At 44.2% G+C, this 14749-nt stretch overlaps 1 protein-coding gene across 1 annotated transcript; it reads right to left on the bottom strand.

Moving 5' to 3' along the window:
- Positions 1-768: 768 nt before the first annotated feature.
- Positions 769-6998, bottom strand: LOC127314687 (DNA repair protein RAD5B). The gene is made up of 18 exons (XM_051345199.2): positions 5893-6998; positions 5648-5781; positions 5395-5530; positions 5250-5300; positions 4835-4993; positions 4578-4729; positions 4399-4483; positions 3768-3971; positions 3410-3553; positions 3160-3309; positions 2988-3055; positions 2777-2899; positions 2566-2665; positions 2348-2460; positions 1690-2263; positions 1543-1614; positions 1331-1429; positions 769-1244 (listed from the first exon to the last, which is right to left on the bottom strand). Exons 1-18 carry the CDS (start codon positions 6883-6885, stop codon positions 1122-1124), a joined length of 3480 nt encoding a protein of 1159 aa, XP_051201159.1. The 5' UTR covers positions 6886-6998; the 3' UTR covers positions 769-1121.
- Positions 6999-14749: the final 7751 nt, after the last annotated feature.

Raw genomic sequence — 14749 nt, 5'->3', positions numbered from 1 at the left:
TTAAGTCCTACCATATAACTCTACCGGCATTTGCCCCGGTTTTCTCTTAATGAAACGAAGCAGTGCCGCTATCTTTCCTCAAGAAAAATTGATGGTAGTTGGCTCAACCCATCAACCGCACAATGTCACACTTGGTTTTTTTCGATAAAACACGCTATATTACTTAAGAGGTTTAAGTATTACACCCGGTCTCTACATAACATGGATGCACACAACCACACACACATAAAACCAAGCAACTACAAAGGATTATGACAAGTCTGAAAGAAAAAAACACAGATGGACGAACTCTAAAGTGGTGTAAACCCAATCCTCAAATTACGCTCTCATCTATGTTGAGAAAAATATCCCTTACCATATCCACCAATCATGTAAATACCTTCATAAATAGGTGATGTGGCATAGTTCTAGTTCGCTGCTAGACAAAGCGAGAACACGCAATTGTGATGCCAACTCCTCCGCTCCCAAAGTTGTAGATATTGGGCCAATGCTTGGGTAGAGGTATGATCCATTGCAGGTGTACACAAGGCGTGGACAAAAAGTTCACATAAGGATTGGTCTAATTCTACCATATCTGTATGCTAAGTAGCAAACCATTCCTCCAGAACAGAATAAGACCTAGCAGAGGATCACCTCCTCGTTCTTCATAAGATTCCTCCAAGTTCTAGATAAACCACTAGACAAAATATACAACTGCCTGCCTACTGCCTGGGGATACATTCACAAAATTGGGTAGAGGTATGATCCATTGCAGGTGTACACAAGGCGTGGACAAAAAGTTCACATAAGGATTGGTCTGATGCTACCATGTCTGTATGCTAAGTAGCAAACCATTCCTCCAGAACAGAATAAGACTTAGCAGAGGATCACCTCCTCGTTCTTCATAAGATTCCTCCAAGTTCTAGATAAACCACTAGACAAAATATACAACTGCCTGCCTGCTGCCTGGGGATACATTCACAAAATTGGATGGGTACATATGACACACCCATTCCATCCCCAATCACAAAGGTCGTCATCTTCCCCCGTAGATACTACTACTACTACTACTACCAAGTCTGGGACGCAAAACTAAGAATGATCTACTATACATTATCTTGAGGATAAGTTATTGGCGCAGCTCATTTGAAGAGCATCTTGAGCTGCTCGATGCGAGAGCTGCGAACCTCCTCGTCCGTCAGCGCCCCAGAGATCATCCGCTGCTTGCGCGCCTGCACTTGCTGCATCCGCTCCTCCACAGTATCCTGAGACAAGGGCAAGAGCTATGAGTTCTATCTGTTACCTACAGGTGCATATGCATCTCAAAATGATTTCAGATTTTAATTACTACCTTGACGATGAATCGCCTGACTTGGACCGCACTCTTCTGCCCGATGCGGTGGATCCGCATGATAGCCTGCTCCTCCACTGCAGGATTCCACCACGGATCCTACATCAACACGTAAATTGTTAGCAAGACCAATTAGCACAGGGAGGATGTAGTGGAGTCTTTTGGGTTTTATGAAGTTCTCTGAATGAATTGACACAGTACTGCAGACTTACCATGAGAAAGACATTGGAGGCAGCAGTTAGATTCAGGCCTACTCCTCCAGCTTTGAGTGACATCAGTAGCACCTGTTTCCAGAACAAGTGATCAGCAAATGTGATGATTCAACAAGTAGTAATTTTTCAAAACAAAAATGAGCATACCAGCTTGTCCTGGCTTTCACTGAACTCCTTGAGAACTTTCTCCCTGTGCTTCTGGCTTAGCTTCCCATCAAACCTCAAGAACTTGATCCCTTTCTGCTCCAAGGGGATCTCCAGGAGATCAAAGAAGGAAGTGAACTGGCTGAACACAATGCTCTTCTCCCTCTTCTTCCCAAGGTCCTCCAGGGTCATGATGAGCTTCGCCACCTTGCACGAATCCTTCCAGTTGTTCTTGGCATCAACCTCGTAGCGGCACTGGCCAGGCAGATTGATCAGATCAGCCTTTGTGATGGGGCTCCGGCACAGCGGGCACGGGCCCCCAGCTGGCATCGTCCAGCTAGAAAGAAGGCACTCACGGCACATCCGGTGTGCGCAAGGCGTGAGCACGGGATCATCAGAAGTTGACTCGAGGCAGATAGGGCACTCAGCAGTCGCACCCTGGCGGATTTCTTCAACAACCTCCTCTACATATGCCCGTGAGGGTACTATGGCAAGCCGTCCTGGATCACTCTGTACCCCTTCAAGGAACCGTTGTGCTAGCTCATCAAGGTCTGTGTACTTCTTGGTATCAGCTTTGCTGCACATTATGAATTTGGTAAAGAAATTAGAGGATGTGACAATAAAATGCAAGGCAGCAGTTTTGTTGCAATGAATGGCTAACCTGATGACTAGGAAAGGGTGATCACAGCACTGCCTTAGCCGAAGAAGCAGCTCAAGAATATTAGCATAGTTACTAAGAACATTGCCTTGTGCGACAAACTTATCAAATTGAACCTGTTGGAAACATCATTTTGAGTTAAATCTCAACAAGAACAAGGATTCTCTAACTTGCATCTTTCCTTGGTAACTAAACAAAAAAATCGCTTTCCAAGTACATACCTTTGATCTCCTGAAAAGCGCTTCATAAAAATCACGTTCCTCAACAGTTTGTTCACATTCCACAACCTCAATATGAGCCGGTGGGAGCACCAATATGGGACTGAAACAAGCATCAAAACCATGTCATCAACATACTTCTAAGATGCAAAAGGCATGATATGCATATTTATGCAATTAAAAACACAAAAATACAAAGCAAGAAAATGCATACTTTCCCATCTTGTCCTTTGTTTCCTTGGTCCTCCTCAGCATGAGCGGCCTAAGAATAGCTTTGACAAGTTTCAGTCCCCTCTCGTCGCCATTCTCATAAGGTCTCTGAATCAGTTTCTGCCACCTAGAAAAAAAAACAAGACAGCTTACGAATGAGGGTTTTAAAATTTTCACAACAAATATATGAATTGAGCGGTCTAACAAAGCCATACCAATTTGCATTACACCATGGCTCGACATGTAGGAAGCAAAGAAGACTGTAAAGGTCTTCCAAATTATTCTGCAGAAAATGCAATCATGTTAAGATAATAAAATGTCTTCATTACAAGCTAGCAATCCTAGTAACTAGGAAAGATGGATAATAGTTTCCACAAGCAAACAGACCTGCAATGGTGTGCCAGTAAGGCACCATCTGCACTGCGAGGATAATAAGTATGCCGCTTGGGCTGCTTTGGTTTTTGGAGATTTGATCATATGCGCTTCATCAAGCACAACTCTATGCCAATCTATCATGTGAAAGACACTGCTGCCATCCTGTGAAGGTGCAATTTTCATTAGCAAAATTATGCTAGGCATGTTTCATACAAAAACAATGGTTTTGAAACAAGATAAAAGCTCAGTGCCAAACTCTTACAGCTTTATGAGCTGCTTGAAGAACACCGTAGGTTGTTAGGACTACGCTATGCTCAGCCATCAATCTGAGGTCACTATTTCTATTGCCACCATAGTATACACACACAGAAAGAGCATCTGGTGCTGAATGTGCCTCCAATTCATCCTGCAAGGGAAGTGTGACCACATTATATTTACTTCTCCTGCATGATGAAAAAATTATTGCATGCAAACAAAAGTTGCATGAATGCATGTATAAGAAAAATGGTATAAAATTAGCATCCAACACTGCCCTTTGAGCTATTATAACATTGACAGCATGAGTGTAACCCAAAAGATTTTGGCAGTTTACAGCAATCGACCACATAGAAACTGCTTACCTTCCATTGACCCAGTAATGCCATTGGGCATACAATAAGGGTGCCGCCTCTTATAGAGGGGGTCGAAGCACTTGTTCTGGTACCACGGCCACTTACAGGTCTAGTATCCCTTTCTATGTAATTGGAATGCTCGCCCCTTGGATCTGAGAGTATCAGGGCAATAGTCATGACAGTTTTGCCAAGACCCATTGCGTCTGCCAGTATCTACAAAGACATGGATAATACATAAATAATCCTCATGGTAACCGCAAAACTATTGTCCAATTAGGCAAGCAGAGGCACTGTAACCATATAAGAATACCATAACATTTATTCAAAAAACATTTCAAAGCAGTTTTTCAACGTTGTAACAATTGTCTCAATAAACATGCACAAATATTTCCCACACCTCCCTCTGTTAGACAACTAGACATAGATATAACGACCAAGCATGATGACAGGCACTGTTCCTTTGAACTAAAGGCAATCTTATCTACTTATTGTTTTGCTTTTATATTATATCACAGGTAAATTTGAAACACTATTAGCAAATCTGTTTTTAAGAAACATGAACCAAGGAACATGGTGCAACAGTGTTTTCAATATACCCTAAACCAGGCACAAACATGAGCAACCTTCATAAATGACTTACCCCTCCTCGTGTAGTCCGACTTAAACTTGGAAACTTGGTTGTCGCTTCACCAGAGAAAACATTAATGTACACTGCAGGAGCCCTCCTGGAAAGACATGTAAAAAATGTCAGTTATTAGCTCTGACCTTTACCAAAATTATTCTCAGTTATACAAATAATAACACTGAAAAAACACATACTTGTCAGCAATACTGTAGGCGCTAAAACAGGGATCAATAGTTTTTTTTGCTTCATCATCAAGGCGTCCCTTCTCCAATTCAGACATCCAGAAGAGAGCCTCTTTCTGGTAAGGTTTGAGAACTGAAACAAGAGTATGTGGTGGCTCTGCTTCCTATTTTGCCCAGAATACACCAAATATAAAAAAAGGTACATTACTTTCCATGCAAATAATACAGTGTAATTAAGAGAGAAAACTGAAGTGCACTTCAATTGATACCTTCAAGTCATATGTTTCAGCTGTGCCAATAATTTTGTTCAAAGCTGCTTCCGAAATGGCCTGCTCATCAGCACCTTGCTCCGGAAAAGTTTGGCCAGCTGTGCGATGTGTTTCAAGTCCAACAATAGGAGTGGATTCATCATCTCCATTAGCATCACCCTGGTTTAGGGTGTCAACAAAATTAACATGAGCAGACATTTAAGACAGACATAAAAAACCAAAAAAAATACCAAGAAAATAGTAGTATTCTTAAAGGAGCTACAAATATTGTTGCGTCAATAGAATGAGTGCACTATTATGACAATGTTTCATTGTATACTTGCTCTATGATAGTATTTCATTGCATACTTTCTCTAAGATAAATGTTACAAATACATATGCATAGTAACACAGCAAGAGGATTCTTTTGGCTCACCCTCAGATTCCATGGCCGCTTTCTTGTTAGCTCATCAAGAATGAAATCAGCCTACATGACAAAGACCAGCATGTAAACAGAATCAGTCATTCCACCAGGAAAACTACAAGAACTGCAAGGTTGAAGGAATTTACTTAAAATATACCTTGATAGATTCCCTTAGCTTGAGTAATTTGAAGAGGGCATGGAGAGGGTTATCTGAATAATCAACATTCGCAGGAGCAAGCTGGCTTAAGGACGAGTTGTCCCCTTCGGTGAACACGGACTTATGGATGTAGAAGCTGTACGAACAGCATTTAGCATTAAAACACAGAGCAGCAGGCAAAAGTGTGGCAATGTAACACACACTAAAGACCGATTAAATCAGCAATGCAATTTGTATGATCGTCGATGGTTACCTGACATAGAGCAAAACATCCTGCATGAGCCTCAGTTCCACGGTCGGAAACACGATCTTTCCCTGGATCTTGACCTTGGAAGAGTTCACCAGTGGGACGAGACACTTTGTCCACTCTGGCGACAGCTTCCCAACCTACAACAAAACCGTGGAAATCAGCACAAGATTATAATAATTTTGATTTTGGACACAAAGATATCTGTATCGGTTACAGTCATGGTCAGATGATTTTACGCAGCAACTCACCTCTCCAGCGCGCTTGGTGGAGAAACGAACAATCTGCGCCAGTGCGGCCGCCTTCTTGACGGACACCTTGACACCGCCATGGACGCGGCCGTAGGACGGGAAGGCGAAGTGGACGATCTCGCCGGCGTCCAACGCCCTCCTCCCGCTGTGCGTGGAGAGGCCAGTGACGTATGACTTGTCGACGAGGAACCAGTCGCTCTCCGGCGGGAAGTCGCCGAACTCCGCCTCCGGCGGCGCCACGACCATCTTCCACTCGCTCGACGGCGGGGGCGCGATGGCCTTCGCCCGCCGCGGCGCCGGCGCCGGCGGCGCCGGCGGGCGGTACATCTGCGCGGCCTCCTGCGGCGGGATGGCCCGGATGGGCCGCGGGTTGAGGTACGGCAGCGGGTGCGTGGCCGTGAGGTCGGCCGCGTCCTCCTCCCGCACCCGCTTCTTCGGCCTCGGCGGCGCGGCCGGCGCGTCGGTGATGTGCACGTCGTCGTCGTCGATGTCCATCCTCGCGGCCCGCGGCACGAGGCTTATGCCGCAGTCGCCGGCGGGGCGAAGGCGACTGGTAACCTCGTCCTCGTCCTCATCCTTGACACGGCGCGGCGGCGGCAGCAAAGGCGCTCCTTTAGCGCGTGGCGGGCCGTCGGGGCGCTGCTTGTTGGCATCCTGGACGGCCTTGGCCTTCAACTTCACTGGAGGCGTCGGCGCCGGTGTCGGGGTGGTGGCGACGACGTCGCGCTCCGCCTTGACGCGGGCTAGCTCGGCGTCGAGGAACGCGTCGATGGCGCGGTCGGCGTCTCCGTCGTCGGAGGGGTCGGCGACGGCGTCGCCGTCGAGAAGGGCGTTGATGGCGCGCTCGGCGTTGCCGCCGCAGCGGGCGAGCGCGGCGAGGACGTCGGCGGCCGGGAGGCGCGCGCCCAGCACCGCGCGGACGGCGGCGATCTCAGCGGCGAAGAGGACGGCCTGGTCGGGGGACTCCTGCCAGTCGCCGTCGTCGCAGGTCATGACGGCGGCCGGCGGCGCGGACGCGAGTGTGGCTGGTGTCCTGCAACGGCGGTGGATGGCAGGGGATTTGGGTGGGCGGTGGAGGAGAAGAGGGAATTGGATTGAGGTGGAACTGCGGCGGTTTGGGGGCGAGGTTTTATGGGGATTTCTTTTTGGCGCGAGAATGGGGTTTGGCGGGGGAGGGAAAGTAAAATTTAAGGAGAAAAGCAAACAGTAAATTAATTTTCCCGGCGTGTGGGGCGGGACCGCGGGAGAGTGAAAAGTAAAGCATTTTCATGCCTCCTTTTTTACGTTGTCAGCCCGGCTCAGAGTTCCAGTTTCCGCCATGGCCCGGTCCAGCCCGATGGATGAAGCCCATTATGCAGGAACGTCTGGTCACCGGTTCCCACTCACCCTACTCCTCTTTCTTCCTCCACAGCCTCATGAATAACATATAACCTCCGTCTGTAAATAAGTGACTTAACTTTATTCGTATATAGATGTATCTGCATACTAAAATATATCTAGACACATTTTCATTTAGATAAAATTGAATCATTTATTTTCTAAATGGAGGTAGTACGTAGAAGCTAAAATATATCCATGCTCACTAAGCAAACCACTTCACATGCCAAGTAGAGGACTCTTCCCTTGATTACTCAGCATCTTTACAAAGTACCGCTCTCCGGAAATACATCAAACAGAATACTACAACCCAAATCATCATAACTATTACCTAGGATATGAGCCACAACACTGAACTTGCGCCCATGGTGTTTGAAGGAGCGTGAGTTAAACCCAGCCGCCGAGGTTTCGATGTGAGTCACCACCACGCGAACCACTGAACGGTCCAAAACTGGGAACGAATGTGATGTATCATAAAAAGACGATCAAAAGCATCTCCAAGGGAGGTCTCAATTTTTGTCCGAAATTATCCAGTTTTTGTCCGATTGGGGGAGGGGCGATGAACAATTGGACATGTTCCCGCCCTCTATTTGTTTCTATCACCCAACGGCGCCCCCTAAAATGGAGCAGCCATGTCTACATTTGTCCATTTCATCCAAATGCATACACATATACTTAACTTAAATTTGTAAAACATGCAAATAAATTTCATAAAAAATACTCAAACTTCAATAAAATATTTCAAAAGGCATAGTTCACACAATGAAGTTCAAACTAAAAATTTAAATTCCAATAAATTGTCAACACAAGACATCAAATGAGATCTAGTGGTCTCCTTTGTGGATCCACATGTGCTAAACCAAATCATTTTGGAGTTGAACATGAGCGGCAACTTTGTTGCGGTCCAAGGTTTCATGTCCTGGTATAGACCCCCTGAGCCTTGGAATGGCGCTTGGCTGGTTATGAGAGAGGACAGGAGCAAACGTGGGCAATATTCATCGTCATCATCGGATGAGTTGTCAAATGACATATCAATGAACTCGTCTAATAAAAAACTTCAAAATTGTCCACCATTATCTATGAAGCAAAATAGTGGAAGAACAATCACCAACTATCAATGGAATCATCAGAGAGAGTTTACGATTTTATTTTTCATACAAATTTTGTTCGGGGATTCTCGTTAATGAACATGTTGTGGGTGAAGCGATGTGCGGTGGAGCTTGAGGCGGTCGAAGACCCAAAGGCCTTAGAAAGGGTCGGCGAGGTCGGGGCAGTGGAGCTCTCCGCAGTAAAAAAATCTTCATAGTGGAGATGAGGATAAGGTGGGCGGCAGATGGACGACGCGGCTTCAACAATATACTCCTAGTGCTCGGGCTCATACGTGGACAAAAAATGGAGGGAACTCACGCGAATTGTACTGTGTGCTTACCCTGTTATTGACGGAGGGCGACCAAATACGAGGGAGAAAGGAGTGGTAGTCACCGGATGCAAAGAGGACAAGGTGCATGACTGAAGGCGGTCAATCTTGCTAGAGAATGAGGTTGTGTCATCTTCTAGAAAGGCAATGAAAGGACCTCACCGTGGTCGGCAATGATGAGACTCATTATGGAGGCCCGAGGGAAGGTGACGAATATACTTAGGGGTGGGGGATGCTCACCAAAAACAAAAGTCTTAGGGTTCGGGTGTAGAGCTACGAAGAAATTCATGGGGGCGGGCCTGATAAAAAAATCACAAAAAGTTTGTTCTCAATCATACCACCTCACTAAACTCAGATGAATAGGCAAGTAGGCGACTAGAGGGGGTCAATAGGAGCTACGCAAATTTTAAGATTTTTCGATTTTATGGCGGTGTAGAGAGGTAAAGGTGATAACTTGGAAATAATGATGATCCTATATGATGCAATGCTGATGACTGCAAGTGCACAGTTCAATTGTAGCTAGTTTTGAAATAATAGTATCGAACCAAGAGGAGCTACTAGTTAAGGTCTTTATGCCCCTTGCTACTATCTATTGAAGGCTACTTGTAAATCATTCTTTAATCTCAAATAAAGGTGTTTTCAAGATTGTTGTAATTGGTTGTAACAAAGTAAAAAACAATAAGTAACAAGTGTAGTGAGAAATGGATTGAAACTCAATAAGACAAAGTGTTATCGGGTATCACTGGATCCACCTCTAGCATTAAGATTCATGTTAGTCAAGATAAACTATGATTTTAATCATGTTACAAGATGCACCCGGAAAACCATGGTCATCGCATCTCTAAATAACCATTGCAGCTAGCCTTCTGCATACCACATGTTGACAATTGCAATTAAGGATTTCCCCATGTCTATATGTATGAGCTAAGTAAGTCTCCCTTTATCCCCCTCTTCCATATGTTAAAGTGACGAAACAGTAATGTCACTTCTCGTCGTACACTTTATCATACTTCAAAGGGTAGTTCCTTTTCTAGACCCTAAGGCAAATATTACATGGTGCACTTCGTATAATACCAAGAGATAGAACTAACACACATTAATACACTAAAACCATAGATCATCTTTCATTCATCTCATATTCATGCTAGGTTCATCTCCCCAAGAACAAGAGGGACTACTCACACATGAAAACAATCAAAAGCATCATCATATTCTTATGAATAGAATGAAAGTAATGGTATGAATTCGAATACAAATCCACAGTAGCAATCAAGATCACAACTATGGTTAAAGGAGAATGGGATCGTTGATGGAGATGTAGTGGTTGATCATGAAGGGATGATGCCTTGTCCTCCAATGATCCGTGTAGCAACCCAGATGATGTCTTCTCCTAAGTTACTCCTCCAGATCTATCTCAGAGGTGGTGTCTTGGTGTTTTTTGTGGTTGTGTACCTCATATCTCCCTCCCGTCTCGCGAGGTGAAATTATTTCATGAGGTGGTGCTCCTGGTGCTGCGTACGAGCCCCCCCCCCCCCCTATACTGATGCCCGCAAAACACTTTGATGTTCGTGCTAGCATTACCCTTTGGCCCAGACGCATGGCTAAGTGCTCGTATGGTTTTTTTCACGTCAGAATACCATAAAATGATAGTTTTTAATTTATATTTCACCATTGACTTAATATTTAGAGTTCTTGCGTAAACAAGCATATATATAAGGTGTGCGGAAGCGCCGTAAAATGCAAAAAAAATCTATTGGTACACAGAGATATCTATATAAAATAACGGAGTAAAATCACTCCAAAATGCACTCATCATATGCATACAAGAAAATGGAAACAACAAGTAACGACTGCAAGATAGAGAGGTAGCAAGACAAGCAGAGAAGGAGCGGAGACGAGACGTGTGGTATGTTTATCGTAGCTTCTTCCGAGTAGGGGTACGACTATGTTGAGGGTGTGTGCCACCACTGTTGGAGATATGCCCGAGAGGCAATAATAAAGTAGTTATTGTTATATCTTAGTGTTCATGATAAATGTTTACACCCCATGCTATAATTGTATTAACCGGAAACATTAATACATGCGCGTTGTGTGAACAACCAGAGTCCCTAGTAAGTCTCTCGTTTAACTAGCTTGTTGATTAATAGATGATCATGGTTTCCTGATCATGAACATTGGATGTTATTAATAACAAGATCATATCATTAGGTGAATGATGTGATAGACATAAACCCATAGCAAGCATAGCATATGATCAAGTCATTTAGTTCTTTATGCTTCAAGCTTTAATTTGCATGGTAACTTAATCCTTTGACCATGAGATCATGTAAATCACTTATACTGAAAGGGTACTTTGATACATGAAACGCCACTGCGTAAATGGGTGGTTATAAAGGTGGAATTAAGTATTCGGAAAGCATGAGTTGAGGCATATGGATCAGTAGTGGGATTTGTCCATCCTAACGACGGATAGATATACTTTGGGCCCTCTCGGTGGAATGACATCCAATTAGCTTGCAAGCATATATGTGAATGGTTCACAAGGGATATCATATCACGGTACGAGTAAAGAGTACTTGTCGGTGACGAGGTTGAACAAGGTACGGAGATACCGATGACCAAACCTCGGACAAGTAAAATATCGCGTGACAAAGGGAATCGGTATCGTATGTAAATGGTTCAATCGATCACTAAGTTATCGTTGAATATGTGGGATCTATTATGGATCTCTAGATCCCACTATTGGTTATTGGTCGGAGAGGAGTCTCGACCATGTCTACATAGTTCACGAACCGTAGGGTGACACACTTAAGGTTTGATGTCGTTTTAAGTAGATATGGAATATGGAATGGAGTTCGAATATTTGTTCGGAGTCTCGGATGGGATACAGGACATCAAGAGGAGGTCTGGAATGGTCCGGAGAATAATATTCATATATAGGAAGTCACTTTCCAAGTTTGGAATTGATCCGGTGCATTTATGGAAGGCGCTAGAATGTTCTAGAACCTTCCGGAAGAAATCACCATGGAAGGTGGAGTCCCGGTTGGACTCCACCAACCCTAACCAGCCAACCAAGTGGGAGGGTGGAGTCCATGGTGGACTCCAACTCCTTGGCCGGCCAACTAAGGGGGAAAGGGAGGAGTCCATGTCCCCCTAGGTTTCATCCATATGGAAGTTTTGAATTGGGGTCTTATTCGAACTTTTGGGCAAAGCCTTAGGGATTCCGCCTATATAATGAGGAGGAGAGGGAGGGGGCTGTGATGTCTACTTCCCCCTCCTTTTCCTGTAGACAGTGTTGGGCCTCCAAGAGCAGAGGTTTGTAGAACAGCAGCAAGTTTTCCCTTAAGTGGATCACCCAAGGTTTATCGAACTCAGGGAGGAAGAGGTCAAAGATATCCCTCTCATGCAACCCTGCAACCACAAAGCAAGAAGTCTCTTGTGTCCCCAACACACCTAATAGGTACACTAGTTCGGCGAAGAGATAGTGAAATACAGATGGTATGAAATTATATGAGCAGTAGCAACGGTGCCAGAAAATAGCTTGCTGGCGTGTAGTTGATGGTGGTAGTATTGCAGCAGTAGTAACACAGTGAAACAGTAAACAAGCAGTAGTAACGCAGCAGTATTTAGGAACAAGGCCTAGGGATTACACTTTCACTAGTGGACACTCTCAACATTGATCACATAACAGAATAGATAAATGCATACTCTACACTTTTGTTGGATGATGAACGCATTGCGTAGGATTACACGAACCCTCAATGCTGGAGTTAACAAGCTCCACAATTTGTTCATATTTAGTAACCTTATAGTGTAAGATAGATCAACAGACTAAACCAAGTACTAACATAGCATGCACACTGTCACCTTCATGCATATGTAGGAGGAATAGATCACATCAATATTATAGCAATAGTTAACTTCGCAATCTACAAGAGATCATGATCATAGCATAAACCAAGTACTAACACGGTGCACACACTGTCACCTTTACACACGTGCAGGAGGAATAGAACTACTTTAATAACTTTGCTAGAGTAGCACATAGATAAATTGTGATACAAACTCATATGAATCTCAATCATGTAAAGCAGCTCATGAGATCATTGTATTGAGGTACATGGGAGAGAGATGAACCACATAGCTACCGGTACAGCCCCGAGCCTCGATGGAGAACTACTCCCTCCTCATGGGAGCAGCAGCAGTGATGAAGATGGCGGTGGAGATGGCAGCGGTGTCGATGGAGAAGCCTTCCGGGGGCACTTCCCCGTTCCGGCAGCGTGCCGGAACAGAGACTCCTGTCCCCCAGATCTTGGCGTCGCGATGGCGGCGGCTCTGGAAGGTTTCTGTGGTTTTCGCCGAACGTATCAGGGTTTTCGATCCAGGGGCTTTATATAGGCGAAGAGGCGGCGCAGGAGGGTCGAAGGGGCAACGACACCATAGGGCGGCGCGGCCAGGGCCTGGGCCGCGCCGGCCTATGGTCTGGGGGCCCAGTGCCCCCCCTCTGGTCCTTTCCGGGTGTTCTGGATGCTTCCGGTGAAAATAGGAACTTGGGCGTTGATTTCGTCCGATTCCGAGAATATTTCGTTACTAGGATTTCTGAAACCAAAAACAGCAGAAACAGAACGGCACTTCGGCATCTTGTTAATAGGTTAGTTCCAGAAAATGCACGAATATGACATAAAGTGTGCATAAAACATGTAGATATCATCAATAATGTGGCATGGAACATAAGAAATTATCGATACGTCGGAGACGTATCAGCATCCCCAAGCTTAGTTTTGCTCGTCCCGAGCAGGTAAAACGATAACACAGATAATTTCTGGAGTGACGTGCCATCATAATCTTGATCATACTATTCGTAAAGCATATGTAGTGAATGCAGCGATCAAAACAATGTATATGACATGAGTAAACAAGTGAATCATAAAGCAAAGACTTTTCATGAATAGCACTTCAAGACAAGCATCAATAAGTCTTGCATAAGGGTTAACTCATAAAGCAATAATTCATAGTAAAAGCATTGAAGCAACACAAAGGAAGATTAAGTTTCAGCGGTTGCTTTCAACTTGTAACATGTATATCTCATGGATATTGTCAACATAGAGTAATATAATAAGTGCAATAAGCAAATATGTAGGAATCAATGCACAATTCACACAAGTGTTTGCTTCTTGAGGTGGAGAGAAATAGGTGAACTGACTCAACATTGAAAGTAAAAGAATGGTCCTCCATAGAGGAAAAGCATCGATTGCTATATTTGTGCTAGAGCTTTGATTTTGAAAACATGAAACAATTTTGTCAACGGTAGTAATAAAGCATATGCATCATGTAAATTATATCTTATAAGTTGCAAGCCTCATGCATAGTGTACTAATAGTGCCCGCACCTTGTCCTAATTAGCTTGGACTACCGGATCATCACAATGCATTGTTTTTACCAAGTGTCACAAAGGGGTACCTCTATGCCGCCTGTACAAAGGTCTAAGGAGAAAGCTCGCATTGGATTTCTCGCTATTGATTATTCTTCAACTTAGACATCCATACCGGGACAACATAGACAACAGATAATGGACTCCTCTTTTATGCATAAGCATGTAACAACAATTAATAATTTTCTCATTTGAGATTTGAGGATATATGTCCAAAACTGAAACTTCCACCATGGATCATGGCTTTAGTTAGCGGCCCAATGTTCTTCTCTAACATATGCATGCTTAACCATAAGGTGGTAGATCTCTCTTACTTCAGACAAGACGGACATGCATAGCAACTCACATGAAATTCAACAAATAGTAGTTGATGGCGTCCCTAGTGAACATGGTTATCGCACAACAAGCAACTTAATAAGAGATAAAGTGCATAATTACATATTCAATACCACAATAGTTTTTAAGCTATTTGTCCCATGAGCTATATATTGCAAAGGTGAATGATGGAATTTTAAAGGTAGCACTCAAGCAATTTACTTTGGAATGGCGGAAAATACCATGTAGTAGGTAGGTATGGTGGACACAAATGGCATAGTGGTTGGCTCAAGTATTTGGATGCATGAGAAGTATTC

This window comes from Lolium perenne, chromosome 7 (assembly GCF_019359855.2).
Source record: "Lolium perenne isolate Kyuss_39 chromosome 7, Kyuss_2.0, whole genome shotgun sequence".
Lineage (NCBI taxonomy): Eukaryota > Viridiplantae > Streptophyta > Magnoliopsida > Poales > Poaceae > Lolium > Lolium perenne.
The sequence above is the reverse complement of the archived record's forward strand: the minus strand, read 5'-3'. Positions and strand labels throughout refer to the sequence as shown.